General features: G+C 39.0%; 2 protein-coding genes across 2 annotated transcripts; both read left to right on the top strand.

Moving 5' to 3' along the window:
- Nucleotides 1-733: 733 nt before the first annotated feature.
- tcea1 (transcription elongation factor A (SII), 1) lies at nt 734-3,874 on the top strand. Its single transcript, XM_010791440.1, has 7 exons — nt 734-808; nt 1,989-2,051; nt 2,129-2,234; nt 2,539-2,638; nt 2,775-2,923; nt 3,007-3,114; nt 3,723-3,874. Exons 1-7 carry the CDS (start codon nt 734-736, stop codon nt 3,872-3,874), a joined length of 753 nt encoding a protein of 250 aa, XP_010789742.1.
- Nucleotides 3,875-6,904: 3,030 nt separating this feature from the next.
- On the top strand, nt 6,905-16,536 carry LOC104962926 (oxygen-regulated protein 1). Its single transcript, XM_010791439.1, has 6 exons — nt 6,905-6,935; nt 8,252-8,959; nt 10,425-10,578; nt 11,088-11,981; nt 12,735-12,921; nt 14,602-16,536. The coding sequence occupies exons 2-6, from the start codon at nt 8,267-8,269 to the stop codon at nt 16,349-16,351; spliced, it is 3,678 nt and encodes a 1,225-aa protein (XP_010789741.1). The 5' UTR covers nt 6,905-6,935; nt 8,252-8,266; the 3' UTR covers nt 16,352-16,536.
- Nucleotides 16,537-17,782: the final 1,246 nt, after the last annotated feature.

Raw genomic sequence — 17,782 nt, 5'->3', positions numbered from 1 at the left:
AGGCTACTCTACTTAGGTACACTTTTTTAAGCTACCTTTATAAGTACCTAAAACCATGAGTGGGTTGGCAGAAAATAAATTGGAGAAGTTTGTTCAAAAAAAATTCATAGTTCAAGCCCCTTAAATGTAAAGATTTGCTGCTTCTGCTTTAAAAAAAATTTGAAATATGTATTTCTGCAAAGACTACTTTCACTCCATAAGTACATTTCCCTTGTCGTATTTAAATACTTTTACTATGAATTGAGTATTCTTACAGTGTAGTTTTAGTACTTTTACTCAAGTAAATAATCTGAATACGTTTTCCACCACTGCAGAGCAGCGTTGGGAATAACAATGTACATTTACTCAAGTACCGTACTTAACTTTTGTACTTATAATTGACTAACCTTTTGAATGCAGGACTTTTACTTGGTACCGTCTGTTATTTCTACTTTCTCTTAAATACAAGATCTGAGTACTTCTCCCACCTCTGAATAAACCATAGAATGGAATAAACCCATCTGGGCTCTCACACAAGCTCTCACATGTGCCCACTGTCCTGAGGAATCTTGGGTTTCGTCTCGATTAACTGCCCCTGAACCCATCATGCATCGATTGCTCAGGTCTGCTGCGGTCCTGGTCCCTGAAGTAGACACCGCCGCCGCCGCCGCTCTCACTTCTCTCGGCGTGTTCTTTGTCGGGAATTTCCAATCCCCATTTCTCCCGACTTTTGGATACAATCAGATCACTCAACATGGGTAAAAAGGAGGAAGAGGAGATCATCAGAATTGCGAAAAAAATGGATAAAATGGCGCAGAAGAAAAACGGGGTGAGAAAAATGGGTTCCTACTACCCGCTAACATTGGCGCTAATGGATTGTTGTTATGTGGTTAGCTACCTACTGTGCATCTAATTCACCCTCGAACCTGTTAAGTGATTGTAAACACGATTCTAAATGTTGAGTATTTTCCGTAACCTATTTACGGGACTGTTACCCCTAACAACATGTAGTTCTATGTGTTGCCAGCAGCTAGCCACTTAGCAGTCCTTGCTAACGATATGCCTTGCAGCGTAATAACATGTTAGATGTAGTGTGGTGATTTAAAGAAGAGCAAAATTAAGTAGCTAGTTAGAAATCAACATCTGCAATCATTCCTTCAATAAAAACTAAGATTTCAGTAGTGTTTTGCAAGCGGCTAACATTAGCTAGTGCGTTAACTAACTGTTATGGTTAACTGTTAGCCTCCTAGCTACTGTTATTGTACTACATGTAATCCAACGCTACTGGGGCTAGAGGTAACGATCAGATTCGTTTCTGATAACACTGCTGAATGTATTATAGTGACAAAGTACCAATGTATCACATTTGAGAAGCTACTACAAGCTAATGTTCGTTGTTTTGCTTGAAAATTAACTAGAACGAAGAATCAATTATCCTGATAGTTGCTGTTTCCTTTACTGTCAATTGAGTAGTGTACAGTTTCACTTATAAATGTTGATTTTGAACTTGTTTTTTATTATTGTTTTCTTTAAACACGATGTCATTCAGGTGATGCCAATAAAGCTATTTTAATCATATTAGTAGAGAATCACGCCAATTACAAAAAGATAGGAACCCGATTTATACCACATCCTTCCTGAAGCAAACCAAACTCTTTACTATTTATTTGTTAGTTTTCTTGTTTGTTTTTACTTTATTATTATTGATTTACTTAGACACTAACATTATTGCTATTGCTATGTATGTATTCCTCCTCCTCGGGGCATCCCTCGGGCAACAGTGTCACACCTACAAAACTGCCACTAAAAGGCAACCACTACATTATATACCAAGTCTGTTAACATACATTCTATTAATGTCTGTATATCTCATTGCAGCTTTGTATGTCTAATGTCCCATATTTGTACAATGTCCCATAGACAAAATAGACAGAAAGGAAAACTAGTCAACATCTTTCTTACGTCTGAATTGCTGTTGTTAATATATCAAACTTAAATCTCCTCTGCAGGCCGGGGCTTTGGACTTATTGAAGGAGCTGCGAAGTATCCCCATGACTCTCGAGCTGCTTCAGGTATCTTTGCTCATGTATTCTCACGGCTCACTGTCGCTTCTCAAAGCCTGGAGCTCTGACACAGTGTCTTTCCACAGTCTACCAGAATCGGGATGTCCGTTAACGCCATCCGCAAGCAGAGCACAGACGACGAGGTGACATCTCTAGCCAAGTCCCTGATCAAGTCATGGAAGAAGCTTTTAGGTAGGTTTCTCATTTCAACCCAAGAGGTTCTTCCACGACAGTTTTTCTCTGAGGGGAATCACTATCTGATTATAATATTGTCCATAATGCTAAACAATCCGTCACTCTTCTCCACCCATATATATATTTTTTTATAAAGGTCCACGCATAAACACTCCAAAAACATTATATGCAACAATTTAAGAAACTTTGTGGGTTTGGCAATTTCTTCTAAATGCAGAGCTATTCAGCTGACTGGCATTAGGAAGCACTGACGTAACAAATATCTAATGTTGCTTTCTCTTCTGTTATTCTCTTACTCCAGATGAGCCTACTGGTGGAGATAAAACGTCAGATGAAAAGAGGAAAGAGCAAACGACGCCTTCTTCTCCCTCGCAGGGAAGTCCAGAGGCAAAAGAAGAAAGGTAACAAGAGTGATAATAATATTCTATTGCTTTACACCTATTATGACTAAGCGTCAACAGAGATTTTTTTCAATTATTTTAAACGTTTTCATATTTTTCTCTGAATTCAAGTTCTCTTCTCTCCTTGCTCCCACAGCAGCTCCAGCAGTAACTCCAGCAGCAAGAGTGAACGCGCTGACGTTTCATCCAACTCATTGATCCCGACTTTTCCTCGCGCCTCAGGCACCTCCGACTCTATCAGGCTCAAGTGCCGAGAACTGATGACCCAAGCACTGCAGACTGGAGGTAAACCTGTTGGTATATGTAGTGGAAAACACATTTCAAACATAGGGTAAACTGCCTCTTACTATTTATCTTGTGTTTTTCAGATGATCATATTGCTATTGGTGCTGATTGTGATGAACTGGGCGCGCAGATCGAGGAAAATATCCTTTACATTGAATGGAAAGTGTGTTTGAAGAAGATGTTTGGAAGCAGTATGTACTGACCTGGCCAAGGCATTTGGTATTTAGGAGAACCTTTAAGCTTTTGAAGCTGTAGATATAAAAGTTATTTTTAGCTTGCTATTTTATATATATGTATAAATGTAAGTAGGAATAACTTGCATAATGATTTAAAGGACAATCATTGATCAAGTAAGGGGTGGGAATTCATAAGCATTTGCTTCCTCCTACTCCCTGTCGGACACATATGATTTTTTATTATTATTAATTTAATATGAAGACTTTTTTTAGTTGAATATATAAATATTATCATGAATTTGGATAAATACTGTATTTTAACAATACAGTATTCTGTTTTTCACATTTAAATTTTTTTTTTTTTAATCTGTTCGAAATAAATATTGAAAAAATGAAAAAAAATAATCAGCCGAAAAAGTTCCTTTACTTTGTTTGCCTCTTTACTGCCATGCAGGTCATGGTACATTTGTATTCATGGAATTACAGGAAGTTTGGGTCAGAGTTGTTAATGTGATTAATTTGTGTTAAACATGTTTTGTCACGTTAAAGTTTCCAGATTATTATCTTTTTTTAAACACATTGCAACATTGTATTCCTTGACTTGCTATCACTTATCTTTCAAGAGTTTAAGAACACAGACATGAGATACAAGAACCGTGTGCGGAGCCGAATCTCGAACTTAAAGGACGTAAAGAACCCGAATTTAAGGAGGACAGTGCTCTGCGGGAATGTGTCCCCTGAGCGGATGGCTAAGATGACCGCAGAGGTGTGTTAAAGATCCTGGAACTGGCACACAGTCAGAAGTAGAGATACTGCCAAGGCACACNCGTTGAGCCATCTATTATTATATTGTTATGCTATATGATGATTTACAGAATTTCAGATTTATCGTTATAGCGTTAACGTTGCTAGCCCCAATTATTGTAGTTCTGTAAATCATCATATAGCATAACAATATAATAATAGATGGCTCAACGCTAACTTTTAAAAGTGGTTGCCAGGCTGGCAACCAGGCATCAGCCTTTGGTTGCCAACACTGAAAATACGGTCCGGGTTGCCATTTGTAGACACCTTATATTTTAAATAATTAAGATACTATACAGTTATACATCAACTTAATAATGAACATGTGACACAAAAGAATGTTCAAATGCTTTACAATAAGTAATTAACAGAATTATTTGAAACTGAAGTGGTAGTAAACTTGTCCACCCTCAATTGCTGGTATACAAAACACCAGTAGTACAGCTGTTGTTCTTCACAGATCCCTCACAAATGAATTGAGCAAGTCACTAGTTTCTTGGTCATCCGTTGTCTCCCCACCATAGATCCATTGGCCCTTCAGCTTTGAAGTCTTGGATTGGCCAGACTAATACATTTCTAATGTTAAATAAATGAAAACCATTCACAGTTAAGAATTAGATATTAATTATGAATGCTGTAAATTACCTTTAATATGTCTAACTATATTTAAAATGTGTTNATTTTCAACTTTTGTCCCTCGACCTGATGTTAAATTTGCCATTAAAACACACACAAATGTACGGCATATACACATATAACATTACATTACATTGCATTTAGCTGACGCTTTTATCCAAAGCGACTTACAATAAGTACATTCGACCAGGAAGATACAACCTTGAAGAAAACAGAATCATATAAGTACATCAGGTTTCATAGAGCCAAACATTTCAAGTGCTACTCAACTGGCTTTAGATAAGCCAGTCCTTTATTAGTATATATGCTTTGTTAGTAATTCTATCGCTCGAAGTGAAGTCGAAAGAGATGAGTTTTCAGTCTGCGCCGGAAGATGTGTAAGCTTTCTGCTGTCCTGATTTCAATGGGGAGCTCATTCCACCATTTTGGAGCCAGGATAGCAAACCCACGGACAAGAGACAGAACAGGAGACAGCACCGCTCAGCAGGACAAAAGCTTAGAAGAAAAAGAAGAAGAAGAAGACATACTTTTTTAATCTGTCAGAATGTCATGAAGCCAGCATCGTGGAGAGAAGGAAAGTTACATTCAGGCAATGATATTAATACAATTTAAGCACCAATCAGCTAAAACATTTAAAAACAGATAAGATGAGATGAATAACATTATAAGATAAGATAAGAAGTACTTTATTGATCCCAATCTGGGAAATGTTTGCATTGCATGCCATTGACAATGTACAATTATTTTTCTAGACATTCCTCTTATGTTTGATTTTTTTCTTGATAATTACAAGTTTAAATTACCTTTCAAGTCCTCTAAAAAAAAGAGGAAAATATCACCTTTTGGTTAACCAGAGATCATAACAGTCAGTTAACAGCCAAAAACAGAAGGATAGTGTACTTTGTTGTTGTTGTTGTTGTTATAGAGTTCTTGACAGCTAGTGAGTCAGCTTTAGTGTTGCTACCGGCCATTAGTTGGACCTACAGCTTTTGATGAAGGCATGGCTGTTGTTTAGATCAAGCCTGTGACCTTTGAGCAGCAGCTAGGCCACTACACAATTAGATGGCACTGATTTAATTGCTAATTTGGGTCCTAGTAATCCAACCAGATTAGCATGTGACATTACCATCTAGTGATTGAAGGTTGAGCAATCACTCCAAATAATTAGATTTATTGAACTAAGCAAAACAATGCAATGTGCTGCTCATAACATTAAATAAAATATACATTCGGCCTTTACTGAAAGACTAAAAAAAGGTAAAATACTATCCTGAAATTAACATAATATTGGATCAGTTATAAGAGCTAATGGTAACACATTGATACAAGTATCGGACCTCCACAGGCCCTTCCTCCAATGACCACGACAGCAAGTCTCCAGCTTCTTCATGTTGAGGTATTAGCAGCTGTTGAATCAGTCAGAGTTTGTAATTGGGACACTGTCTGGTAACTTTAGTATAGCGACACAGCTCTCACCACATGATGCAATTAAATCCTTAGGCACTGAATAAAAGTGTTTGAAGTGTTAACCTTCAACGTTTTGATAAAAAGCTTCAAAATGATGGTCAATTTTGTTTAAAATGCTAAATCCTCAGAACTGTTACAGGGTGTGTATTGTTAATTGTGTAACTTTTTTTATTATAATTTTTGTATCTTTAATACTTTTTTATGCATGCTTATGTAACATTAAGCTGTCTTTGGCTATTTTCTGCTGTAACAATGTACATTTCCCCTCTGTCGCACTAATAAAGATATTCTAATTCTGAGTATGTCATACGTGCAAATACTGATACTTTATTTGTTTAAAAGTCTGATGGTGGATTTCCAATACCTGCTGTGAGGTAAAAGTGCTTTCTTAAGACCTTATTCTACTTTGGGCTGTCAGTAAGTGCGCACACTCTTTAACCTAATCCCTATTAGCGCAAGACTTTTCAAATCTGATTATGCAGGCCACTTGCTAACTAGAAACAGGCCTAGCCACCCGTGGTTTCTGTTTAGATACTTCATTTTATCTCAAAAGTTCATAAACATTTATTAACTTTGACTGTCTCCATACTCTTCTCTTTAATTCATCTGTTGCTCACTAATCCTTTTCACCCAGTTACTGTCTCACTTTATCTTTTAGAGCAAATAACAAAAGAGAAAAATATGCAATATTAACAATATAACCATGAATTTATTATTGAATGTTAAACTGAAAAAAATCCTTCCTTTGTTATTCTTGATATGCTGATAAAGTGTGAGCAAAGATTAGGCAAATTGGTCATGATGTTGCATGTCCAAAAATAGCCCTCAAACGTCGCTGAGAGGCTTTCACCGAGCGCTCGGAGGAATGACGGGTGCTCCCTTTGCTGTTGTTTTATCGACTATAATATAGGTGAAATGTGAAAAACATGGTAAGTCTCATCTCCATTTCTGTTGACATATTTCTTTACAAGTTAGTTTAAAAAAAGAAAAGATCTACATACGGATTTCTTGCTATGTTTCCTGTGTGTGGCCTTGGTCTAAATCTGTGTTTGTATCTAGTTACTTCTTGTGTGGTTCAAAGTAAGAAAGGGTTATTATTACTTTTAAAAGACTGATGTAGGACCTGTATTGAAACATTATTGAGTATTTAATACAATGTTAACTATTTTTTTTCTTTTTGTTTATTATGCGAGTTATGAAAATATATAATAAATAACAGAGGCTCTGTACCCCTGTTATCTCTTAATGTACAAATGGTGTTCTTTTTATAGTGCAATGTTTAGAACTAATGATATTATACAACTATAATGTCAATAACCAAAACAATCAAATATTGCATTAATACAAACTACAAAAGACGTTAAAAAAAAAAAATGTAACAGAAAATTGTATGTCATATATGCATGGCAGCTTTAAATATCATTGTGCAATTATTATTTAGTTTACTATAGTATATATTTATAAATGTCATTTAAACACCACTCAGTATGACAGCAATTATTTAGCATATGCACATGTGTCTAGTTCACTTTGTTCCTAAACAAACAGTAGATACAGTGTTGTCTGTTTACCATTCAGAGATGATGATAGCCCTTCATTGATTGAATCTTAACATACATAATCATAGTCATAATATTTTACTTCTAGCTGAGGGGTTTTCCTAGTTCTACTTTTATAAGCACCTACATTTTTGATTTACTTTATTGATTATTTTAAAAATGCTGAATTTAAATGTAAATCTGACCTTTTACCACGTTAGCTTAATAACATCCGAAAGAAAATGGAGTAACAAACTGGACGATCTTTAAAGGTCACCTATTATGCAAAATCCACTTTTTCCTATCTTTTATACATAAGCATGTCTCCCCTCTGTGTAAAGAGATTCTGAAAGTTTCAGGAAAAAAGACCCCCTCTCTTTTTGTCCTGATCCATTTATATTAAAACCTGTCTGAAAATGAGCTGATCAGATTATGGCCACTTTATGATGTCATAACGATTTTTTTGGCTTGTCTAACCGTTAGCCAATAACCAACCAAGGTAACCCCGCCCACCTTATCACCTGAATATATTGATGAAAAACAATAAGGGACCTTTAAGTCAAGTGGTTGCATTTTACTGAGTAGACAAGCTCTAAAGTCTTCCTAATACTCTATAACTCATTACTCTACCTATAGCATAATAGTACATGCATTGAACAAAGCACACATAAAAACTAATTAGTTTTCTCCTTTATCTTAATTACTAGCCATCCCCACTCAATATGAGCGCCACACCTGTTGAGGAGCCTCCTGCCCAGGAGCCCTTTTCCCAGGAGACATCTGCCCAGGAAGGATCCTACGGCAGTGGGCAGACGTTACCCTTTAGACCCCTGCAGCCAATCTCTGACCCCTCAGCTTCTAAAAGAGTATGCTTCTACAAAAGCGGTGACTATAAGTTCAATGGGCATCGCATGGTCATCAATGCCCGCACCTTCAAGTCATTTGATGCCCTCCTGGACGCTCTGTCAAAAAAAGTGCCTCTGCCATTTGGAGTGAGGAACATCACCACGCCTCGTGGGACCACTGTGGTTAAGACTTTAGATGACTTACATGACGGGGGATCGTATGTGTGTTCTGACCAGAGACGGGTGAAGCCGATAAACCTGGAAGAAGTGAACCGGCGGCAGGTACCATGGAATACCACCAGACCCCCCAGCGCAGGGCGAAAAAGACGACAAGGATCCAGGCTTGGTCCGTTAAAAAGAAGAAATGATGTTGTCACCAACATTGTCCCAAAGAGGGTGACAGTTCGGACACCAAAGAGGCTTGTGGTCATCAAAAATAAGGACCCCAATGTTAAACGCACAATCGTGTTGCAGAGAAAAACAGCACCAACATTCGATGCTTTACTCGACTACCTCTCCCAGAGCCTGCTGTTCCCAGTGCTGAAACTCTTCTCTACGGATGGCAGAAGAGTAAGTACATGGAAAGCGTGGATCATCAATGATAATTAAACAGCTTCTTTTGTGCTATTGGTATTTCATTACCTGTTCTGCATTACGTTTTTACTGGTAAATATTCGCTTAATATTGGTTTCTTGACGAGAGTTAGCTGAGAAGATAGATACTAGTCATCTTTCCAATCATCATGAAGCTGGAACTAACAGCCTGTTAGCTTAGTTTAGGATAAAGATGTGTAACAGGCAAGCAACTAGACTCCAGAAAGTTACTGCGACCAGCTACGTCCTTCACACCACTACAAACTGCTAATTGTTAGTTTTCCATTGTTTTGTTTTTTACAGAATAAGACACCATGGGGGAATCAGTAAGGTTTAGAGGTGTTTGGAGGAGGATTGTGTTTCCTTCAGTCATTGGAAGGCCAGCTGTTTCGCACGGTGGCACTGAGCTGAATGTATTGCAAACCAAGAAAACACAAGCAAACATTTCACCTGTTCACCAATTTAACAACACACAAAAACATCAATTTAACTACACATGAACAAATTTGAGAAAAAACACTTTTTAGTTTCCAGGTGACAGAAAAAACTGATGCACATGGCTGAGACTTCAATAACCTAATAATCCACAAACGGCAAAAACAAGTGTCTCACGTCCCAGTTATGAATAATATTCTCACCCTACTCTCTGCAGAAAAACACATACTCATATTTAACTAAATGTTTTTTTTATCAAGTCCAAGTAAACCTAATGTTGGAGCCCCTTTGGCTTCAGTAATGTGATGTTATTCTGAGTGAACGACAACACAGGCTCCAGGTTTAGTTTGTAGAATTAAAAGAAGTCCTTGAGATTTGATTGGATTACTCAAAGTGGTTGCGGTTTAGCAAGGATTGTTGACCTCCACTTATACCTCCCTCAACCAAAAAGGAGGAAAAGTTGTCCTTGAATGTACTTTCTATTTAAGGGGATTTAAGACTATATTATGTAAATGTCTGGGTTACTAAAATAGAATAGTCTGTCTAGCTATAAGCAGATTGACTGAGTTTACTGTATATTGAAGTTTGTTCTTTTAAAATCTCAGTTTAAAAAAAAAAATTCCCCAAAAATAGTGTGTGATACTCAGTTAATTTACAATTTACAACCGCCTTATTTATTATCATTAAATATTATGTTCTTAATTTAAACTATAAGTGGTATTTCAGGAATACAGAACCAAGGCTCCCCCCTTTAAATCTTTAAACATTACAGTATTCTAAGCAGTGAGTTATCACTCCATAATCCCTTTTTCCAGGATGTGTCCTTAACAGGAAGCCTTTTCCTGCTTAAGCTCATGAGTCTCAGTAACCTTAAAAGCATCCTATTTCTCCAGAAATACCTCGTTATCTTTGATGGTCTTTTTATTTTGTTTGTTTTCCAACAATATGTTTCTATCTGAGTGCAATATATAAGTGCATTTAAAAATGTGTTTCTGTTCCTTTTTCAGATTGATGGTCTTGCAGGACTTATCCTGTGCTCTGGAGTTGTTGTAGCAGCAGGCAGTGAGCCATTCAGATTGAGAGACTACAGTTCTCAAGGAGCTGGCCAGATGGCTCAAATAATGTACATTGATCCTGTGGAGCCGTTGCAGCCCGGAACTGGTGAGTTTTAATCAGTCAATTGACATATTACAATCTTTATGTAAAAGTCCCTGTGGTTATTATACGGTAGGATCGTTTGGACAGTAATTGCAAGTCACCACTCTTATGCTTTAAAACATGTACATTCATCTTATAAACCAATCAAAGCTGTTTAAAGATCACCTATTCTGCTAAATAATAATAGGGAACCTTTAACTAAGATAGTCCTTTAGTTGTTCAAATTGAGAAAAAGAAAAATATAATCTTATTTATTGTGGTAAATTGTGACAGATGTTTGTTTTATTTGTACTGATGTCAGATATAATTTACCCCTTAAAAGTAAATTAAAAAGCAAAAATGTTCCTAAAATATTACTAACAAACCAATATGAATACGCTATGGTGTTTTTCTTATGTAATTAAGAAAACGTCTCTTTGGCTCTCCCCTTTTTCCACAAACACCTTCAACCAAAGTCAACAACAAATCTTTCTCGAGTGGAAGAGGCTCAAGGAATTTTTCCCTATCTTCAGAGAGACATATTGTCAACCAGATAAACAAGTCCATAAATGGAAGCACAAGCGGTCCCTTGAATCAGCACAACCGATCATTTGAAACCGAGGTCGAACATCATCCCACATCCAAGGACAAATGTGGAGCTGGGATGGCTGATAATGACTCTCATACTCGCATTGTACCTCATGATGATGACATTGAAAAGTCTTTCCGTGTCAATCAAGACGGCAGCATGACCGTGGAGATGAAAGTTCGACTGACTATTAAAGAAGAGGAGATGCTCCACTGGACTACAACGCTCAGCCGCTCAAGCCTTAGGAATGGGACAATTAGTGCCTCGGTATCTGAGCCGGGCAACAGCTCACCTGACTCAAACAACATCGTTGCCAAAGGGTCCTCTAGCGTCAGTGAAGGTGAATCAAAAGAGAAGAACCATACTTCTAAGATTGGAAAGGGAGTTGGCTTTAATGATGAGCAAGCATGTGAAGGCTACAATTCCACGGCTTTTAGAAAAACTGGTTTCAAACGAACTCTTACACCAGGTCCTCTGCGCGTTACGAAGAGAGCGTCTCTTGAGAGTGTAAAGACGGTGACAGAATCGGGAGTTCGGGAAAACACCATGGGACATTATTCCTACATAGAGAGGACAGCTGATGGTGAGACGAGTGAGGAATACTGCGTTTTAAAACACAGCAGCAGCAGCAGCAACAGGCTAATTCCAAGAACTAGGCAAACAAAGTCTTCAGAAGCAAGCAGCAAAGGCTCGCCCTCCTCCATCAGTTCGTCAGGAGTAGCCGAGGTGCTTCAGATACAGAGTAACGGGATGGAGGTTACAGAGACTGTGATGCATATTTATGAGAGTCAACCCTGCTACGACAACTATTTTGCAAATGACGAATATAGCACAGACGGTGGGCCTTTGCATGGCTCTCCTCCAGAGGCAGAAAGCAAACCGTCATCCAGCAATGATTGTGATATTGATTTTAGCGGGCAGCCACACACCTCTAACTCACGAAAAAGACAGAAAGAGGAGATGTTATCATTGTCTTCAGAGCCAATAACTTCAAGACGTGAGATTACTGCAACAAACTCCCAAATACACGATAGAGTAAAAAAAGGCAATACTCCTAAAAGAGAGACAAAGAAGAAGACAAGTAAAACTGCTCAGAATCCGAAGAGTTCCACTTCAACAAGTGGTTCGGACAAAAAGCTAAAAGGAAGCATAGTCAGCCCCCCAAAAGATAGCAAACATTCATCTACAGACAAGCAGAGCAGCAATACAAGTGTGGTCAGAAATACTCAGAGTTCATCTGAAAGTGCTAAAAGTGGACAAAAGAGTAAAGGAACAGAAAAGCCTCAAATTAAGAAAGTGGGTAAGGGTGAAACAAAGCCTGGGAAAGAGCAAGCTTCATTATTTGACAATGAAAATGTGAGAAAGTCCCCGCCTAAGAGACAAAACATAAGTAAAACAGCTGCTAAATTTAATGGCCATAATGTAGATACTCCAACTGTGAGGCCTCAAATGAAGAAGAACATCTCAGACATTTTTCAACCAAAGAAAGCACCGGTGCCACTCCGAAAGACAATAAGTAAGGCAAAATCCATGAATGAAAAAAACGTACCATCATCTAAAAAGTCTTTAGTGGTAAATGCGAGTTTTTCAGTACCTACTGTCAGTCCTTCACCCACTGAAATCCACCAATATGTGGAGAACTGGTTAGAGAAAGTCAACCCAGACCCTGTGCCATACACTGAGGAGGAACTCACAGAGCCTCGGGTAAAGGTTGTGTTTCAGATCGGCGATGATTCTGATTCCGATGAAAAGAATGAATGCCAGGCAAATCCAGATGGGTACAATCTAAGTGATGACATCGAGAAATCAGTTTCTTGCCTATCAGTATCTTATTTGAATGAAGCTACAGCTCAGTGGCGCAATGAAAGACCTCTAAGAGGGCTATGTGCTTCAATGCCCAGTGTTAGAGTCGATCTTGTGTCCAACGAGAACAGATTGAGACCAAACAAATCTGCAGCAATCCTCGGAACAGTTGACAATGAATCACCTTCATCGACACCCAAGGGTTTGGACACAAAGGTACCTCTCCTGCGGGAACTTTACTCTTCGATTCACTGCCTCAAAAGTGCATCTGAAACCAACGAAACATCCAACCTAGAAAGATCCAGCAGTCTTCCTGATTTCTCAAAACAAGTGGCTGGAGTGTTTGGCTCGTCATGTAAAGCCTTTGTATCGTTCTTATCAGTGGTGACTCTACGAGACAACCAAATAACATCTGCGCCGAGAGATGGCAACCAATCGAGCACCTCGGAGGCCTTGCTGACGTTGGAGTCACTGCAAAGAATTTCCGCTCCCGAGGACGAGGGAGGGCAGAGGGCAAGTTTGACGGATATGCACAGCAGAACATCTTCTACTTTCAGAGAACGCTGGAAGGATTTCCAGATTATGAGAGAAAGACTAGAAAGTGAACCGATATCTGTCAAAGCTTCAGAAACAGAATTTGCGCTGGACCTTTCTTCTGAAGGAGGGGATGCGTTCGAAGATATTGAAGAGCTAATGGATGAGTTGAATATGCCACAAGATCTCAGAGCAGAGATTTCTTCAACAATCCACCAGACTAAATGTTTTTACCCTGTAGAGGAGAGCTCTTGTGTAGAAAATGAAAGAACACAGTCAGACTCTGAGGAGGATGTTGAACAATTTGTTCAAGAATGCAACGATGTAACAAAAGAATCACCAGAGCCTGATACTAACTCCAGAGCTGAGGACAGTTCTCAGGGTCATGATATAGCAAAGATAGGTACCTTGCAATCACCGTTTTATTCTGAACAAGCCAAGGAGAAAACCAAGTCAGAGAAAGAACCCGATAAAGACTCAGAAACATCACAGACAGATGAGCACTTAACAGACAAAGAAAAGGAGGAAGAGGAACAAGTAGAGGAGGAGAGGAAGCTCACGAATGACAGAGATGATGACAGTGAAGACACTGAAAAGGGAGAAAGGGACGAGGCAGAAGTGGGGACAGTGACAGTAGTGGATGATGAAGAGGAGAAAGAATCAGAAGTGAGGAAAGGGTGTTCAGAGGAAGATGTTGAGGAAGTAGAGGAAGGGACAGAGAACCATATGACAGTGGACGAGGAGGAAGAGGAGGAGACATTAGAAGAAATTCAAGAAACAAGAGAGGAGGATACTGTTGAGGAAACAGATGAGAGAGAGGGTGAAGGGGAGACAGAGGAAGAGGAGGAGGAGGGGGTTGATGAGGAAGAGAGGGGGGAGGAATGGATAACTGAAGAGAGGCAAGGGGACGAGATTGAAGAAGAGGCAGATGGGGTTATTGAGGAGTCAGATAAAGGAGAGGAAGCAGAACATATATTTGAAGAGATGGTGGAAGAGGAGGAGGAAGAAGCAACAGACTCAGTTACTGTGGAAGATGTAGAGGAGGGGGTTATACAGGAGGGGGAGGAGGAGGGGCTTATACAGGAGGGGGAGGAGGGGGAGGAATATGATGATGTTTTTAGGGGAAAAGATGAGGAAGAGGAAGATGAGGGGGGAAAAGATGAGGAAGAGGACCACATCGAAGTGGTTAGTGAGGAAAACAATGAGGAGGAGGAAGATGAGGAAGAGGACCACATCGAAGTGGTTAGTGAGGAAAACAATGAGGAGGAGGAAGATGAGGGGGGGAAAGATAGATCTCAAGAGACTGTGGAGGATGGGGAGGAAGAAGCATGTGAGGAGAGTGAGGAGAGCAGGAACGAGTTAAAAGAAACTAGTCTTGAGGAAGAATCAGAGGAAGAGAAAGACGTCGTGGAGGAGATTGAAGAACATATAAGAACAGAGCAAATGCTAGATGAAGAGGAGAGGGAAGATGATGAAGAAAAAGATAGGAATGCGGTACATGAGGGGGTTGAGTTAATGGAGGAAAATGCTACTGATGAAGCAGACAGTATTGCTGCGGACAGAGATTGTAAAAACGTACTAGAGGAGGCCTCGTATTTGCTGTCGCAGAGTAGCTGTGATGAAGCAAATGTAGATTCAAAGGTAACAGAACCTAACACTGGATCATCAACCAAACATTCCTCTGAGGGCCAGTGTGAGGATAATAAAGGTAATGGGACAGACACTGTTCATGAACTTGAAACCGACGAGGGAGGGGAGCCTCAGGAACACCCAGTGGAGATATCACAGGAATTGCTTGACTTTGTTAACAACGCCCTGCAGTGCTCTTCACTTAAATTCACGTACGACACTCTGGGGAAAATCCGGATAGAGCCAGATAATGCTAGAGTAACACAAAATAAAACTGTTGTTCCAATATATAACAAGGATCCTTCATATGGCTTAAAGCGTCTGCCATCCCCGACCACCTCCGATTTGTCCGATTACAGGCCAGAATCGTCGGAGAGTGGTGGATATAAAACTCAGGATTCGGTAGATATTGTCACAGAGAGCGGAGAAGAGGTTTCTCCAGGATGCACCCCTGACGGGAGAACACATGTCAAGGGAGCCAACTCCAACCTTTCTGATGACAGTAATATAGAAGTTTCGCCGAATTCTCAAATAAAAAGTGTGGGAAGTTCATCCTCTGATTTCTCAGGCAGTAAAAACTCAAAGGAGGATCTGTCGTATTTCAGTGCTGGAAGCTCACAGAAGGTGGACGCTGATAATGCCGCAGAGAGCATGTCTTCCACGCCGCAGAAGGACTCACCTGAAGGGGTTTTGATCGACCAAGGTAGATGGCTGCTCAAAGAGAATCACCTCATCCGAAAATCTCCTCCAGTCTTGCTGGGAATGTACGATCAGTTAGATAGCACATCTATCGACACAGGTGACGAAAAAAATTGCGAGGATGTCCCGCCCCAGCAAGACCTTCTTGCAGGCATTTCCTCATCAGAGCTCGAGGAGATGGCGAAGCCTCTAACTCCAAAGTGCACCTACTACAACATGCCACATGGAAGCGATTCTGACCCCTTTTTGCAGAATTTCAGTGAACAAAGTAGGGGGAAAGATACAAGCAGTGACAAAGGGAGAGGCTTCAGGGTATCACCTACAATTGACACTTCCAGAACCTGGACCAGAAAAAATGGTAGTCTTTCTTCATTTGCATCAGTTGAGTTTAAATATCCAGACAGAAAAGTCCATCCTGAGGGGGAGTCTTCGGCTGGGACAATGGCAATACCGACCTCTAGTGGAGGAGGGAATGTATTTCAGGCACAGGAATCCCTTGACAGACTACGAATGAGATGTGGCGAATACTGTCCCATACTATAGAACGAAAAAGAAGACAAGAAACTGTGTCAATGGACCTACATACTGTATGTGTGGTGGTTGAAGAGAGTTGTGCCTCTTATTAGTTAATGTCAAAATAACAGTAGCAGCAACTACAAACGTTTTGGGTTATTGATTCAGTGCTCCTGACTGTACATAACTGTATAAAGTGTTGTTGCAAGTATTAAAGGTGATCATTTTCTTATTGAATATAATGCAATACATCAGATACTATTATGCCAAGTAAACCAGATTATTCTGATAGGTATATTTGATTTTATCGCTGTCTGGGTTCTTTATCTGTGTGCAATGCATGTTTCAGATATCAAACAAAGGGACTACTGTGTGGCATTTGAGATCTGATTATTCTGTGAAAACAAAATTCAGCTTCAGATGTCTTTAGCTGTAAGATTTTTGATTTAATAAAGCATGTTTCATTTTTTTAATTGTGTTGTGTAACAGTTAGAAAAGGGCTTCAATCCAACTCAACTCAACAAGGCTGTGTTCTGTTTCAGGGCATCATCAATTTTTCTTTCTTTGGAAAGCTCCATACAGAGCCACATTAGGCAATGGGCTGAGAAGTACTACATGATAGGTACATTTAAAAGTACTTCATTTATAGGAGGATCGGGTGTGTTTATTCACATTGTCTGCGGTTAGTTTAGCATACTTCACTTAGCATAATTTTGTATCTGATTAAGATTAATCTGGGTCATTGAGGTAACCATCAGTCTTAAGATCTAGAGGTGGAAGAAGTATTCAGATCTTGTAGTAAAAGTCATTGTTTATTGTTCTTTTTTTATATTATTTCTTTGTTTTGTGTAATTATTGAATTATTTTGAAAGACATTTCTCCAACACGCATTCCCACCAAAAATACAGTGTTGATGGATGGTTACACAGTTGAAACATACTGCCATACTCTGGATTTGTGGTCTGCTGCTTAGATCTGTATTTACTAAATCTTTCGGAGGTGGTGGGGCGTCCTTCGGAGGTTTGTGAACATTATTTTACCCATGGCACACCCACACCTACGTCTTGTATTGATTTTTGATTTGTATTTTTTTCTTAATATTATAATTTCATAATAGTATTATTATTTTTTATTATTATGTTTGTACTATGATATTTTTTATTTAATGTTTTTATTTAATATTATTTATTACATTTGTATTAATATTTTATTTATTTGAATTTTTTTTGGGATATTTTTATTGTTACTCATTTTTATTTAAAATATAATATTCATTATTTAATAATTAATCAACTATTTTTTTTGTTGCGTCCCCGGAGGTGTAGTCTAGCTAAGGCTGGCCTCCAGTAAAACAAAAAGGTACTCTGTTGTCAGCTTGAAGACATGTTGACTTTCAACCGCAGGGTGCCTGGTTCAACGACCGGTCAATTTGTCTTTTTTTTTTCATAAAAGCATCAGCTT

This window comes from Notothenia coriiceps, unplaced genomic scaffold (assembly GCF_000735185.1).
Source record: "Notothenia coriiceps isolate Sejong01 unplaced genomic scaffold, NC01 NC01_scaffold00035455, whole genome shotgun sequence".
NCBI classification, from domain to species: domain Eukaryota; kingdom Metazoa; phylum Chordata; class Actinopteri; order Perciformes; family Nototheniidae; genus Notothenia; species Notothenia coriiceps.
Note: the sequence above shows the minus strand (reverse complement) of the source record. Positions and strands in the feature narration are given on the sequence as shown.